The 14,775-nt window shown below is 42.9% G+C and overlaps 2 protein-coding genes across 24 annotated transcripts in view; one reads left to right on the top strand and one right to left on the bottom strand.

Annotated features, from left to right (window-relative positions):
• LOC126473804 (cuticle protein 16.5-like) overlaps positions 1-14,775 on the bottom strand; it is a 275,913-nt gene that overhangs the window by 158,012 nt on the left and 103,126 nt on the right. The gene's annotated exons all lie outside the window — the stretch shown is intronic.
• The window catches only part of LOC126473803 (cuticle protein 16.5-like), an 80,126-nt gene that overhangs the window by 31,990 nt on the left and 33,361 nt on the right, over positions 1-14,775 (top strand). The window contains exons 1-2 of one of the 3 annotated variants that reach the window (XM_050101082.1): positions 5,042-5,174; positions 5,302-5,520. In XM_050101082.1, coding sequence (XP_049957039.1) covers positions 5,163-5,174; positions 5,302-5,520 — 231 coding nt within the window. In that variant the 5' untranslated portion in view covers positions 5,042-5,162. Of the gene's footprint in view, positions 1-5,041; positions 5,175-5,301; positions 5,838-14,775 lie in introns of those variants that run through there. The other 2 variants (XM_050101080.1, XM_050101081.1) reach the window with 2 other exon arrangements.

The following is a 14,775-nucleotide window of genomic DNA, read 5'->3' as shown; positions in this document are numbered from 1 at the left end:
TTAAGTAGTTCTAAGTTCTAGGGGACTGATGACATCAGAAGTTAACTCCCATAGTGCTCAGAGCCATTTGAACCATTTTTGATACTGCAAGACCGGTATATAAAACTGTAAATCTTACTTTAATGCAAACACATAAACTGCCTAACTTAGTGCAAGGAAATTCTACATGCTACACGCAAGACGCGAACCCTGAGCCTCAACTACTAAAGTCGCGGACGTAGCCCCAGACGCACACCGGTGTGAATGTTTGATTTGGATTGTGCCAGCTGCCATGGGCCGACAGGCTCAACCGCCGCCCGTGTAGTTAGGTACGTCATCTGGTGACGTCACATGGTCAGTATTTGTGATGCGGTAGAATCAGTTAAACTTTATTCGCCGTCAATGTTGCTCTCTTCACGAAACTCACGTCGATGGATTGCGTGGGAAAGCAGAACTACTTGCCGAAAATTTGCACTTGGCGTAATGAGTAGCAGCTCTCCTTAAACAGATAAATTTGAGACAATACCTACAACTAGTAAAGTTTAGCATTACTGTGTTGTTCCATCAAAGCACGCAACATATGCGTACGCACCCGAAGTAGTGTATATTCTGAGAGCTGTCAGCATTTGTTCGTCCTCGCTAGTGTTAAACACAACTCTTCTGCTGAACAAGTGATGATAGCTCTTAAAGCCCGATGTGTCTTACATTAAATTAATTGTCCCAACGTCACCTACACCGCTTTTTAAAATTTAGTGAGAATTACCCTGAATAGTCGGATTGATAATTACCCTGTGTAGTCTCTTGAAATCGGATGGATCTGTTACAACTCCCTCCGTAACAAACGCCAGACGCGGGCGTTGCTAAGCGACAACACGGGACGCCAAGACAATTCAGCCGGAATTCCTCTGTGTTTCGCTGTCCGCCTCGTCAACTTGGCGAGCACAGCTGTTGGAGCAGAGCGGCCACTCGCTTCCATAACGGACCGGCGACCGTAGCTGCTCGGCGACTACTCGCGCCGCCCGCCCCTGGCCCTGGGACACGCAGGGTCGGCCACCGCCTCGCGGCTACCTTGCAATGCCTGCGGTCGGCGGACGTTGCGCAAGTGGAGGAATGTGGAGCGACCGACGCCTACAGTCGCTCCGCAGCACTGCCCGCCCCCACCGACTATACTGGCGTCTGTCCTTAGCTCAGCATAACGGATTCCAAACACGTCATTCACTGAAACTTCCTGGCAGCTTAAAACTGTGTGCCGGACCGACACTCGAACACAGGACCTTTGCCTTTCGCGGGCAAGTTTTCTACGATCTGAGCTACCCAGGCAAGATTCACGCCCCGTCCTCACAGCTTTACTTCCGCCAGTACCTTGTCTCCTAGAAACGTCATTCACTATCGTAGAATTCTTCAGTATGGTCGGAGGTCGGGATTGCTACAGTGGGTGGGGGGGGGGGGGGGGGGGCGGGGGGGTGAGGGGGAGAGGGGGGGGGTCTCCACTCAGAGATAATCGTCGCGAGAACGTAAAGCATAGTCTGAGCTCAAAAAAGTATGTACTGGAGGTAAATAAGTGTCTCCCAACGGATCAGTGTTTATTCAGACAAAGCCACTTGTTCGAAATACAGCTTGCTTTATCCACAAATGACATCTTGCCAATAGTAAATGCAGTTGATCAATTCGATTCCGCTTTCCCACATTTGCGAAAAGCATTCCTCACTGTGCCACACTGCAAACCAAGATAGACTCACGTGGAACGTCTTCGCCAGTAAGTGATAGACACTATGAATATTCGAGTAATAAAACGCAGTATGTTCCATAAATGTTCTACATAAACGAAAGCAATATGATCTGTGCCCCTAGAAAGGATCTGGACGACAGACGCTCTCAGTATATACAGGGCGTCCCAAAATGACGCTGACGAACCTTAGGGACAGGTTCCTTACACAAAAATAAAAAAAGGTCTAAGAAAGGCCTCTAGAGCGAGCACTTGTTCTTCTTCGATACTACGAAACACATCTCTTCTACTGTAGAGTCTTTCCTTCTCATATTTTTGGAGGAGGTAGTATGGACCAAATAACAAAAAAGATCTATTAATCATGGGCTCTAAAGGGCATACCTGAAGAGCTATCACCATTTGTCCAGTAGAATAGTTGTGTTTCACACTAGCAAGAACGAACAAATGCTCATACCTCTTACGGTACACATTTTAAACTTGATATTTTCGAGGCATTTTATTCTTCTTTTGGTCAATACTTCCGCCTCTCAAAAATTTGGAAAGCAAAGACCTTGCAGTAGAAGAGGTCTGTTTCATAGTATCGAAGATGAAAAGCTGCTCATATCTTTTAAGGTATGCATTTAAAGCCATTGTTTAGTCGACACTTTTTCATTTATTTCTATATAACGAACCTGCTTCTAAGGTTTGAAGGTGTTTTTTTTTGGGACATTCTGTATAGTATGTACTAATTATGCAACAGAATCAGTAAAACATCGTTAGCCATCAATATTGCTCCCTTCACGAAACTGTCGGCGATGGTATATCGCAAGGGAAAGCACAACGACTCGCAAAAATTTGCACTTTATGTAATAAGTATCAGCTTTCCTTAAACAGATAAATGTAAGATAATGACTACAACTAGTAAAGTTTAGAAACAAAAGTGAAATCGTTTATAGTCTGCATTACTATGTTGTTTCCACAAAGCATGTAACGCATGCTTACACATCCGAAGTAATTCTGAAATTTGGCCTCTGTCCTTCATAGCTACGCCAAATAGGTGAGTATTCATAATTATCGTACAACAGACTTACCACACGAAGAGAAGTTATCAGCATCAAAAAACTAATTTGAATTTATACCGTGACAATGCCTCTCAGAGAACGACGTTTCTGTACTTTTATTACTTCACTACTAGCGCTTGTAATCACTAATTGGGCTTCGGTGTATGAGTTGTATGTTTCATTTGCTTCACCAAATCAATTATGGATTAATAAAACGAATTTTACTATAGATATACTTGCAAAAACGTAATTTACTTTTAATTCACGCTACGCCTATTCAGGTAGCATCTCTATACAAATTTAGGACGGCGGCAGCGTCTTTGCACCAGGCCATTCCAAAATAGTCCAGCGTCTTAAAGAACTACACCGTTTTGCTCAGCTATAGGACATGATTCGTATCAGCGCTGGTGTGGGTTTTCACCGATCACAAATACAGTAACGTTGTGCAAGCCACTCAGCAGTTTAACAGTTAATGTATTGAGCAAGGCAAGTGGATCGGTAGTGATGGACTGCTAAGTGAATGAGTTTATTACAGATGATATGCAGAGAACGTAATCCACAAAATTCTTGTGAGGGTTCAGATAACCTTGGAAATCTAACAACTGGAGGAATTAATTACATTAGTCATATTTTCTCATCATCACTATACGACAATGACCTTTTCGTCCTACTCTCAGCCGTAACAGCTATAGAAATGGCTCTGAGCACTATGGGACTTAACTTCTAAGATCATCAGTCCCCTAGAACTTAGAACTACTTAAACCTAACTAAACTAAGGACATCACACACATCCATGCCCAAGGCAGGATTCGATCCTGCGACCGTAGCGGTCGCGCGGTTCCAGACTGTAGCACCTAGAACCGCTTGGCCACCCCGGCCGGCCAGCTATAGAAGACGAGGTTCACAAATAAAAGAGCATTGCTTACGTACGTTATTGCTGATATGCAAATATTCGAACCACTAGCTTTCCGCATTACGGTTAGAAGCCCTTACCTATCATTAGTTCATTATTGTCACTGATACGATACATATCAGCCGATTTGATAGCCAAAATTTGCTAAGTTTTCATCGAATGCACAGGAAATTTCTACTCTTACTCTTGATGGTTATTTTTAGCTGCTTTTTCTGATTCATCCCTTTTAGCAATTATGAGTTCTTTAATTTTGATTCACTCCCTCAGTAATCCTCCAGATCTAAGTTTTGAAAGTTTCTAAACGTTGTTATGCACTTCCTCGGAATATTCAAGTTTCAACACCACGAAATAACTGTAGTAGCCATCGTAATAGCTGCTTATCTCGAGGATTTGTGACAACACCTTAAACACAAACGACGTGTAGACGGTACATCACACCATCGTAGGCACATAATTACAGCAAAACAAAATTCTAATATAGTGCATGCTTATGATTCTGTCGAATAAATGCAATATGGTTTTCCACTCGAAAGGAACAACGCTGAAAAACATAAGTCAATACTAAACGAATGTTTAATTTATAGATGTTCTGCATCAATTTTCATGCAACAGTAGCAACAACACTAGCAACTGAAGTGCAAAACTGTAAAATTACATTTTGAATGGCTTGAACCGCCGCATCATCCTCATAGCTGTGATGAATTCAGATGATGTATACCGAAGGTGGGTCACTTAGAAGAAATAGTGGAATGGAAGCGTAATTTTTGGTGGAATAATGTGTGAAGATAGTTTTAAGGCAATGAAGAGACTAAGACATTTGAAGAATCCTTTGGTTGATATCAGACTTCACGGAAGTCGTTAGAAAAGATCTGGCAATGACGATATCTTGTAGAATGGAACAGTAAACATTGAACGTATAGTGGTAGAACGCTCGTAGTAGGGGACTCCTACGGAAAAATAGTGATCACTTTCTTACAGCATAACAAAGTAAGAAAGAGCATTGTAGCACATCGTGAACTGCTAGTTTATACGGCGAAACTGAGGAACTTCTCTATGCAACTGTTTAATTTCATAATTTCCTTAGGTATAAAATACTAGTATTTCGTCTAAAACATGTCAGGCAAGTTTCACTCTACACATTCTGTAAGTAGTGGCAGCAATTGTGAAGCGATTATGAAATGATGTGACCAGTGGAGAGAGAGTGTACGCCGGCCGGATTCAACCATGAGACGGTTGGCTATAAACTCCAGATAGCTAGTAACAGCAAACTTTATTCGGTCAGTAAAACCGCAAATACCAATAGCAGTTTCGGTGCTCAGTCACATTTAAAAAGACAACGCACGAGGTAGAACCAAGTACAAGGTTAGAGTCAGGAGGCTATGCAGCTTTCACTCCCTGCAGACACTGCCGTACTGGCCCGTATAAATAGCGGCCGTGACCACTGGCCAGGCACATTTCGGCAGCAGCAGCAGCAGCAGCAGCAGCAACAACAACTCCCACAGCCATGAACACCCTGGTACGTACTACTACTGCTTTATTTTACTTCAGTACTATAGCAAACAACAAGCTTGTTTGTGTAGTACTTCAGTATTTCTATGTTGTTTGTCGAGAACATTGCTTTAAGATAATTTTGTGAATTTCAGATCGTCCTGAGCGCCGTCCTGGCCGTCGCTATGGCTAAGCCCGGCTACCTGAGCGCCGCCCCCGCTGCAGTAGTCGCCCCCGCTGCCTACGCCGCCCCCGCTGTGGTCGCCGCCCCCGTGCACGCCGGCTACGCCGCCTACGGCCCCGCCCCCGTCGCCGTGCGCTCCGACGGCTACCTGCTGGACACCCCTGCCGTCGCCGCCACCAGGGCCGCCCACCTGACCGCCGTCGCCCAGACTCAGGCCCGTGACGCCGTCGTCAACGGCGCCGCCGCCCTGGCCGCCCACACCGCCCACGCCTACGCGGCCCACGCTTACGCCGCCCCCGCCGTTGCGTATGCCGCTCCTGCTCCCGTGGCCTACGCCGCCCCCGCTGCCTATGCCGCCCATGGCGCTCTCACCGCCGCCGCCCATCTCCAAGCTAAGGCTGCTCTGCTGGGCTGAAATGTCTACTTCTACAACAGACCACTTCTTCCCTAAATAGCAGAAATACAAAGAAAATTAAAAAATTATAATAAACACCAACAAGAAACATACTTTTCGCTTTATTACTTTCCAATTACCAAAAGTAGAGCAATATTTGTTTAGTGCTACTAAGTCAAAACTCATGAAACATGTTTTCTTCCAATCACTTTTTGGTGAACCAATTTCTGATTTGAGAAATGTAGAGACTGTGTTTTGGTTGTATTAATGTGCTTATTTAGGACTGTATTTCAATATAGTTTGCCATTCTCAGGAAGTGATTGACTACTCGCCGGCCGGAGTGGCCGTGCGGTTCTGAGCGCTACAGTCAGGAGCCGAGCGACCGCTACAGTCGCAGGTTCGAATCCTGCCTCGGGCATGGATGTGTGTGATGTCCTTAGGTTATTTAGGTTTAATTAGTTCTAAGTTCTAGGCGACTGATGACCTCAGAAGTTAAGTCGCATAGTGCTCAGAGCCATTTGAACCATTTTTGATTGACTACTATTCACAAGACAAAGCGAACAATAGAAAACGAGGCAAAGGAAACAGAGATAATAGCAACACACACAGAATGATATTGGAGCTAACTGCTTAATTACCTCGAAGGCTTCTTGTAATTTTTTTTATCTTTGTTGGCGACAGACTGTACTTCCGTGTTGAGTTTGTATCTATCACGTGGCTTCAGAAAAACTGGAGCCTGTCGTGTCTAATCTCCAGCTACGTTCATGAGCAGAGAGTGTAGCTACTATAGCCCTGCGTCTTTGACAAATTTACACTTTGTTAAGTCAGTATAAGTTGTTATAGACTCGTAAGGTAAGGAATGACGCAGTTTTCCACAGAATGGGGGATAAAAGATAAATTGGTAATCTAGTAAGAAGAAGGAACAGGATGACTGGATGTGTGTTGAGACATCAGAGAATACCTCCCATTGTTCGAGATGCAGCCTGTAGAGTTGAAAAAGTGTTGGGGAAAACAAGGGTTAAAATACATCCGAAAAATAAGTGAAGTGATAGTGTGGAAGTGCTACTCTGCAAGGGTACCACACAGTATTCGCATTCTCGTAATTTGGTACGTTTCTGGTATGTGTAGTCCAGAACTCAAATATACTCTTTCCAGAGCTGTTCGATACAATTCTTAAAAAATCTCGAGAATATCGAATCTGAAGTTCGTTTAATATGCTAAAATAAGAGTATAAACTCTTCGACGGTAAGTTAGATCCTGTAGCACTGCTCGTTCGATCTAAGTGTGTGTGTGTGTGTGTGTGTGTGTGTGTGTGTGTGTGTCGGACGGCGGAGGGGCTGAGTTCGATTCAACTGCATCAAATTTTTGTCTTTCGGTATCTCCATTCATTTTGAATACCTACGTCATTTAAACATAAAATTCATTTAATAAGTTCTAATTACTACAACTGATGGTTGTTGTTGTTGTGGTCTTCAGTCCTGAGACTGGTTTGATGCAGCTCTCCATGCTACTCTATCCTGTGTAAGCTTCTTCATCTCCCAGTACCTACTGCAACCTACATCCTTCTGAATCTGCTTAGTGTATTCATCTCTTGGTCTCCCTCTACGATTTTTACCCTCCACGCTGCCCTCCAATGCTAAATTTGTGATCCCTTGATGCCTCAAAACATGTCCTACCAACCGAACCCTTCTTCTAGTCAAGTTGTGCCACAAACTTCTCTTCTCCCCAATCCTATTCAATACCTCATCATTAGTTACGTGATCTACCCACCTTACCTTCAGCATTCTTCTGTAGCACCACATTTCGAAAGCTTATATTCTCTTCTTGTCCAAACTAGTTATCGTCCATGTTTTACTTCCATACATGGCTACACTCCATACAAATATTTTCAGAAACGACTTCCTGACACTTAAATCTATACTCGATGTTAACAGATTTCTCTTCTTCAGAAACGCTTTCCTAGCCATTGCCAGTCTACATTTTATATCCTCTCTACTTCGACCATCATCAGTTATTTTACTCCCTAAATAGCAAAATTCCTTTAAATCTGTAAGTGTCTCATTTCCTAATCTAATTCCCTCAGCATCACCCGATTTAATTTGACTACATTCCATTATCCTTGTTTTGCTTTTGTTGATGTTCAACTTATATCCTCCTTTTAAGACACTGTCCATTCCGTTCAACTGCTCTTCCAAGTCCTTTGCTGTCTCTGACAGAATTACAATGTCATCGGCGAACCTCAACAGATGGTTAGTTTTATATAAAACACATGTTTTCTTGAAACTTCCTGACAGATTAAAAGGTGTGCTGGACCGAGACTCGAACTCGGAAACATCTTTACTTATTTATATATTCCACACAAGATTCCAGTTTTCATTGTGAACAAAAATTCTTAGTTACCGATTCTATATAAAATATGTTTAATCAAATTCGTAAAACTAAAAAGAAAACAAATTAAATTTGTTTCTATCTCTTCGTGCTTTACGCTTCCCGTAAATTCTCATACTACATGCACTTTTGTTATAAATTCTACCAAGATTCGAACCAAGGCTTGTCACACAACCAGCGAGCACTCTACGACAGCGTCATAGTACTCATCGAAAAACATCTTCCAAATATTTAGTATATTAGACATGGCTGGAATACTTAGAAGTCGATTTTCTCGAGAATTTATGAGAGTTGTATCGAACTGCCTTGGAAGACGTATATTTTAGTTCTGAAATTCACGTACCGTAAACATAAAAAATTCAAAACATCCGATTCCCGTATGATCCCCTTGTGAGATGAAAAGGATGGAAAGACAGAGGAATTCATGGATGCCCACATGAAACCAATCAGCAGACGAGTTTATGAAAATGGAGCAGTAGGGGAGTGGTAAGGCCGGGTTGAATATATGCACGAAGTTTCACGGTATTTGCTAAGCAAAATGTTTGATAAACCCACAGCAAATACCAGGCGCCATATACAAAAACAATTTTCAAATTAGAACACGTCAACCATTAACATATAATTCAGAGAATGGTTTTAGATAACTTACGCTTCGTGTTCAACAAGAATGATTCTAGTAACAGAACTGCCGCAGAATCCTTCGAAAATCTCTTTGGTAGCAACTACCCTACGACGGGCGGCAGCCTCTGTCACGGAATATACACATACCAAATAAGTTTTGGATCCCCCCAGTTCCCAGAACTCCTGAACATAGACGTTGACTGTGGATAAAGTATCATTTGCACAGTCCCTTTGACTGTTCAGAGACGTCACTAAACCCGCCCAAAGATGTAAACAACCATGCATGAGCATCGCCTATTAGAAGGAGGGCATCCAACAACCGAACAGTTCCAGTCGTTCCACCAGGAAGGAGGTGCACGGCTCGGGTCGTATAGAAAGTCAAAACCGCAGTTCGATCGCGTCCGAATTCTTACTTTGTACCAGGAAGGGCTCTCAACAAGGGAAGTGTCCAGGTGTCTCGGAGTGAACCAAAGCGATGTTGTTCGGACATGAAGGAGATGGAGAGTGACAGGAACTGTCAATGACTTGCCTCGCTCAGGCCGCCCAAGAGCTACTACTGCAGTGGATGACAGCTACCTACGGATTATGGCTCGTAGGAACCCTGACAGCAACGCCACTGTGATAAATAATGCTTTTTGCGCAGCCACAGGACGTCGTGTTACGACTAAAACTGTGCGCAATAGGCAGTGTGATGCAAAACTTCATTCCAGACGTCCATGGCGAGGTCCATCTTTGCAACCACGACACAGTGCAGTGCGATACAGATGGGCCCAACAACATGCCGAATGGACTGCTCAGGATTGGCATCACGTTCTCTCCACCGATGAGCGTCGCATATACCTTCAACCAGACAATCGTTGGAGACGTGTTTGGAGGCAATCCGGACAGGTTGGACGCCTTAGACGCACTGTCCAGCGAGTGAAGCAATGTAGAGGTTCTCTGACGTTTTGAACGCCATCGTCCAACCGATAGAGCAAGCATATCGACAGCATATTGACGAGGCATTCGTATTCATGGACGACGACAATTAGCGTCCCCATCGTGCACATCTTGTGAATGACTTCCTTTAGGATAATGGCATCGCTCGACTAGAGTGGCTAGCAACCCTATCGAACATGCCTCGGATAGATCTAAAAGGGCTGTTTATGGACAACGTGACCCACCAACCACTCTGACAGATGTACGCCGAATCGCCGTTGAGGAGTGGGACAATCAGGACCAAAAGTGGATTGATAAACTTGTGGATAGTATGCCACGACGAATACAGGCATGCATCAATGCAAGAAGACATGCTACTGGGTATTAGAGATACCGGTGTGTACGGCAGTCTGGACCACCACCTCTGAAGTTTTCGATGTATTATGGTACAACATGCAATGTGTGGTTTTCATGAGCAGTAAATAGGGCGAAATTGATGTTTGTGTTGATCTCTATTCCAGTACAGGTTCCGGAACACTCGGAACTGAGGTGATGCAAAACTTTTTTTAGATGTGTGTACATAACTGTTATGATGGGGACGCACCACACTTGAAAACTCTTTCCAGTCGAGCTCCAGGTAAAACAGGTGCTCTCGCTCACTGCTGTGCCATCCAACCAGGGCCGGATCTAGGGGTTTTGCCTTGCTACAATTTCAAGCGCCATTTACAGTGTGGTACATTTTGAATTATAAATCCAGAATTAATTACGTCAGCCAATGTCAAGTTATGTCACTCGCCGAGTATATAAGTAAAATCCGTTTAGTTTTACTCGCTGAATGAGCGGAGGGGAGTCTAGAAGAGCATGCTGCGCGAGACATGCAGCTGTCTGCACTGCTCTGTACTGCATTTTCACCCGTGTCGGTTGCGCTTCTGCTGCGTAAAGTGGAAGGTAACAGGACATCAGTAACTTACATACAGTTGCAGTATATCTTGAAAAAATGTGTGTAAATTGTGAGTACCTATTTAGTGTGTCCGCAGTACATAAAGGAACAACGGCTATGGTAGGACATCGAAAAGGTGTAATTTTCTACATGCCATGACCCAGATTTATGACTCAAAAGACACAGTTTTGAAAGCATTTTTATGTGTTGTTGCGAAAAGTAACAGTTAAGTCCCGAAAAAAGTACTAGAGCCAGTCCAGTATCCGGCCGGCCGGAGTGACCGTGCGGTTCTAGGCGCTACAGTCTGGAGCCGAGCGACCGCTCCGGCCGCAGGTTCGAATCCTGCCTCGGGCATGGATGTGTGTGATGTCCTTAGGTTAGTTAGGTTTAATTAGTTCTAAGTTCTAGGCGACTGGTGACCTTAGAAGTTAAGTCGCATAGTGCTCAGAGCCATTTGAACCAGTCCAGTATACATCTCTGGCCTAAGACTTAACAACTGCGAGGCGCATCCTTACACCACAGGCAGTGCATAGATAGCTGTGCTCTTTACAGGCGCAAGCGCCGTCGTTCGAACTGCTGCCAGAAAATTCAAATCCCATTGCGGCACCATTGAAAAAGTGCTAGTTGCTTCATGGCACGTAAGTAATTCACTGTACACCATTATTACAGTAAGTCTCTTTCATCTGTGCTCTTGAATTATATACGTACTGGGCTGACTGTTACATAAAATAATGTATTATAGTTGTTAGAGTTGAGAGTTCCTTCTAATACGACGATTTCGGTAATAGCTGTAACTGCAGAGGATGAATAAAAACAAGACACCTAAAGTCACTATTAAAGACATGTGTTGGTATAATCTTTGCATCAGATGTTTGGTTTCCTACGTACTACTCTGTGTTGTGGACGTCATTCAGTTCTTTCCTGACAATGGTCAAATACTACGAAATCCGGTCCAAAATAAACAAGCCAGTCAAACAAAAACTCCCTTTGTTTGGAACGTTAAACATAAAACACACATTTTAAAGCGCATAACTGTTATGAGAAACTAAGTTTTTCCGTGTATGATGATGACGAAATACCAGTTGTTCATGAACGATAATTCTGCATTGTTAACATTATCTTCTGTGTAAATTGGGAGGAACACTTTCATGCTGAAATTATATTACGGTGAATCTAACGATGTTGATGTTTTTATGAACTGTGAGCAAACTTGTTTGTTGAAGTGCTATTGTTTCGTGGCTGCAAATGCATCTTACGAAACAAAGAATATAAAGAGAAGTACATCGATCTCAATATTAATAATTACTACGTGATAGCGCAGAAAAGTTTTATTTGGTAACTATGCACCAGTCAAGCTATTATTACACGCAAATACACCCTGCAGCTCTGTGTTGTAAATCTTCAGAACTACTACTCGTCTATTTGGGCAGGGTACTTTCCAAATCATACTTATGATATTGAAAACTTAATGGGTCTTAGAGTAGCTTATGAAATCGGTTGTATTTTTTCTCTGTCGACTACATGGTACAATATCTTAAACGCACAATACGTGGCATGACACACGTAACACAGTAAAAGAAATCAATGTTGGAAGAGAACAAAAATGCAATTCCAGAATAAGCTGGATATTCTTAGGTAGGCAGCTACTCTCAAAGGGAAACGCCTGTGCCCCGTGTTTATTGATCTCTTTGTCTATGGGTCTTTAATACCTAGTCTTTCTCCTTTCTGCATCTCCTCTAAACAGCAAGTTCATGGAAAGTGGTTTAGTAATGTACTGTTGACGTAAGGATAATTGTGAATGAAGCCCACGCTCACACTGGATAAAACACCGTTTTCGTACTCATGTTTGGTCGAACTATCCAGGCTCATGTAATTTAGAGAAACTAATTCAGCTATATGTCTTACCCACTAGTTCCCTGTGCTACCAGTAAAATATTCCTTGCACGCCACAGTAAAGTAAGATTTTGTAACTATCATCTCCTTCATGTAATTACTATTTTGAATTCACAACTCTCCATCTATTCCGTTAATTTATCTACGAGTAATTGTTGATAGTAATTCAAGATGATCCACTGCACAACAAAAGGGTAAATGTTCTGTTGTGTATCCTTATAAGCCATGGTAGTAGCCACCTTAAATATAGCTATTATTTAGCGTACCCCGCCCCCCCCCCCCCCATGTCCTGCAACCCCTAAAATCCATCTTGATTTTTGTTTTCTTTTATCTTATCTAAGTAAAATCACTTACCATCCTCATTAACCTTCTTGTTCTTCCACTATGCATTGAAAGTTGGCTGTTAGATTGCCACTTTCAATATTCAATTTGCTATTGCTGCTATTCAGTTATTTTTTGTACTAGTGGCTGCAGCTTAGTGCAATCTATTCTGAACAGCTTACCTGTCTTTAGATTTCTGAAGTTATTCGTTGAATTCCGGCAGTGCCGGCCGATCAACTCACAGCCTGCCTTGTTGAGAACGCTGGTGGATGTCGTTGAAGAACGTTCTCTTGTGTATTTGCTAAGCAGAGTAGAGGTTTGTGTTACGAGTTCAATTGCACAGGTCAGTGTTTGTCAGCTTTGCAATGAGGTAAGACATACTTGTGCCTCGTGAGCGCATTTGTAATGCATATACGCCGCTCGTTCGCGAAAATCGTGTAGTTCTTACATAACGATTTTTTTATTCCTATTGTGAAACTGAAGGTATACAATTGGGCTTAAAATTTCAGGACTTGGAGACATGTTTTCCATGTGGACCTTGAATCTTTGTGTTATTGTGAGGATGGCAGAATCTGATACTTAGTGCACAATTATCACTTTTTTCTTTTCAGTTTATCCCACTGGTAGAACATTCACTTCCGTCGCAATCCTCGTTAATGAATCTTTCTCATCATTTTACGATTTGTATTGACTTTTTTTTTCTTCGTTCAGTTCTCTCTCATTTTGAAAGCTGTGCGTCAGGTGCTTTCTGAACTTTAACATTATATGCATTACTGCGATTTGACTGTCTTTGGAGGTAAATGTACGCATTTATACTCAAACGTTCTTTCAAATCACGTTCGGTGCCAGTCACTTGTGTGGGAACAATATCAGCCTGCCAGATCAACCACCTTTGCAGGGCAGCCTACATGTCAGGGGGAAGAAATGGTTTTCCATGCCTGACCATGTAGGCTGCCCTTTGTGACAGGTGTATTGTGTTGGAGTAGTATCAACCTGCATTCTCGACCTCCTTTCCACGGCAGTCTGTATGTCAGGGGCAAAAAGAGATCATCAAATGCCTGATATGCAGACGGTCCTGCATGACAGGCATATTATGGGAGTAGGATCATCCTGCTTTGTTGACTGTACTGCTGGGTCTATGTGTGCAAATGAGGGTGGCTGGGGACAGTTTGAGATGGATACAGGGGGAATGGACAGAGTGAAGGCAGGAGGAATTGACAAAAAAAATGGTTCAAATGGCTCTGAGCACTATGGGACTCAACTGCTGTGGTCATTAGTCCCCTAGAACTTAGAACTAGTTAAACCTAACTAAGGACATCACAAACATCCATGCCCAAGGCAGGATTCGAACCTGCGACCGTAGCGGTCTTGCGGTTCCAGACTGCAGAGCCTTTAACCGCACGGCCACTTCGGCCGGCGAGGAATTGACAGAGAGGAGGAAGGGATGATATATGAGGCGGTTAAAAGGTGTAGAGCGGTGGTGGGCAGGTGAAAAAGGAAGGTGAGAAGGTTGTGGAAAGAGAGAGGGGGAGAAAGATATGGTCAAAGAAAGGGGGGGGGGTGAAGGAAATGGACAAAGCGGAAGGAAGAGATGGTATAAGATGTTTGTTAGAAGTATTCAGGTTCATGTAAATTCAATTTTCTTTTCCTATGCCCTGTGTAAATCGGTGTACAAAGTAAGTATTCACTATGTAGATACTGCACAAAATTAGAAGTCAGATTATGTTACACATACCTGGATTAACTTTCATAGGCAATCAGCGTTTAAAACCTACCACGAATGGTATAGCATAACACTCACATTTTTCCTACAATTACCACAGAATTACGATTAGCAAAACAACAACATTAATTCATGACAAGCTCATCGATTGAACAAATCCTCCTCATTTAGTCGCAGAGTTACGTTCATTCTCTTTTATTTTTCTATCATACAGTCTGCCTTCACTTATACCTACCATATGTTATTA

Source organism: Schistocerca serialis, chromosome 4 (genome assembly GCF_023864345.2).
Source record: "Schistocerca serialis cubense isolate TAMUIC-IGC-003099 chromosome 4, iqSchSeri2.2, whole genome shotgun sequence".
Taxonomy (NCBI): domain Eukaryota; kingdom Metazoa; phylum Arthropoda; class Insecta; order Orthoptera; family Acrididae; genus Schistocerca; species Schistocerca serialis.
Note: the sequence above shows the minus strand (reverse complement) of the source record. Positions and strands in the feature narration are given on the sequence as shown.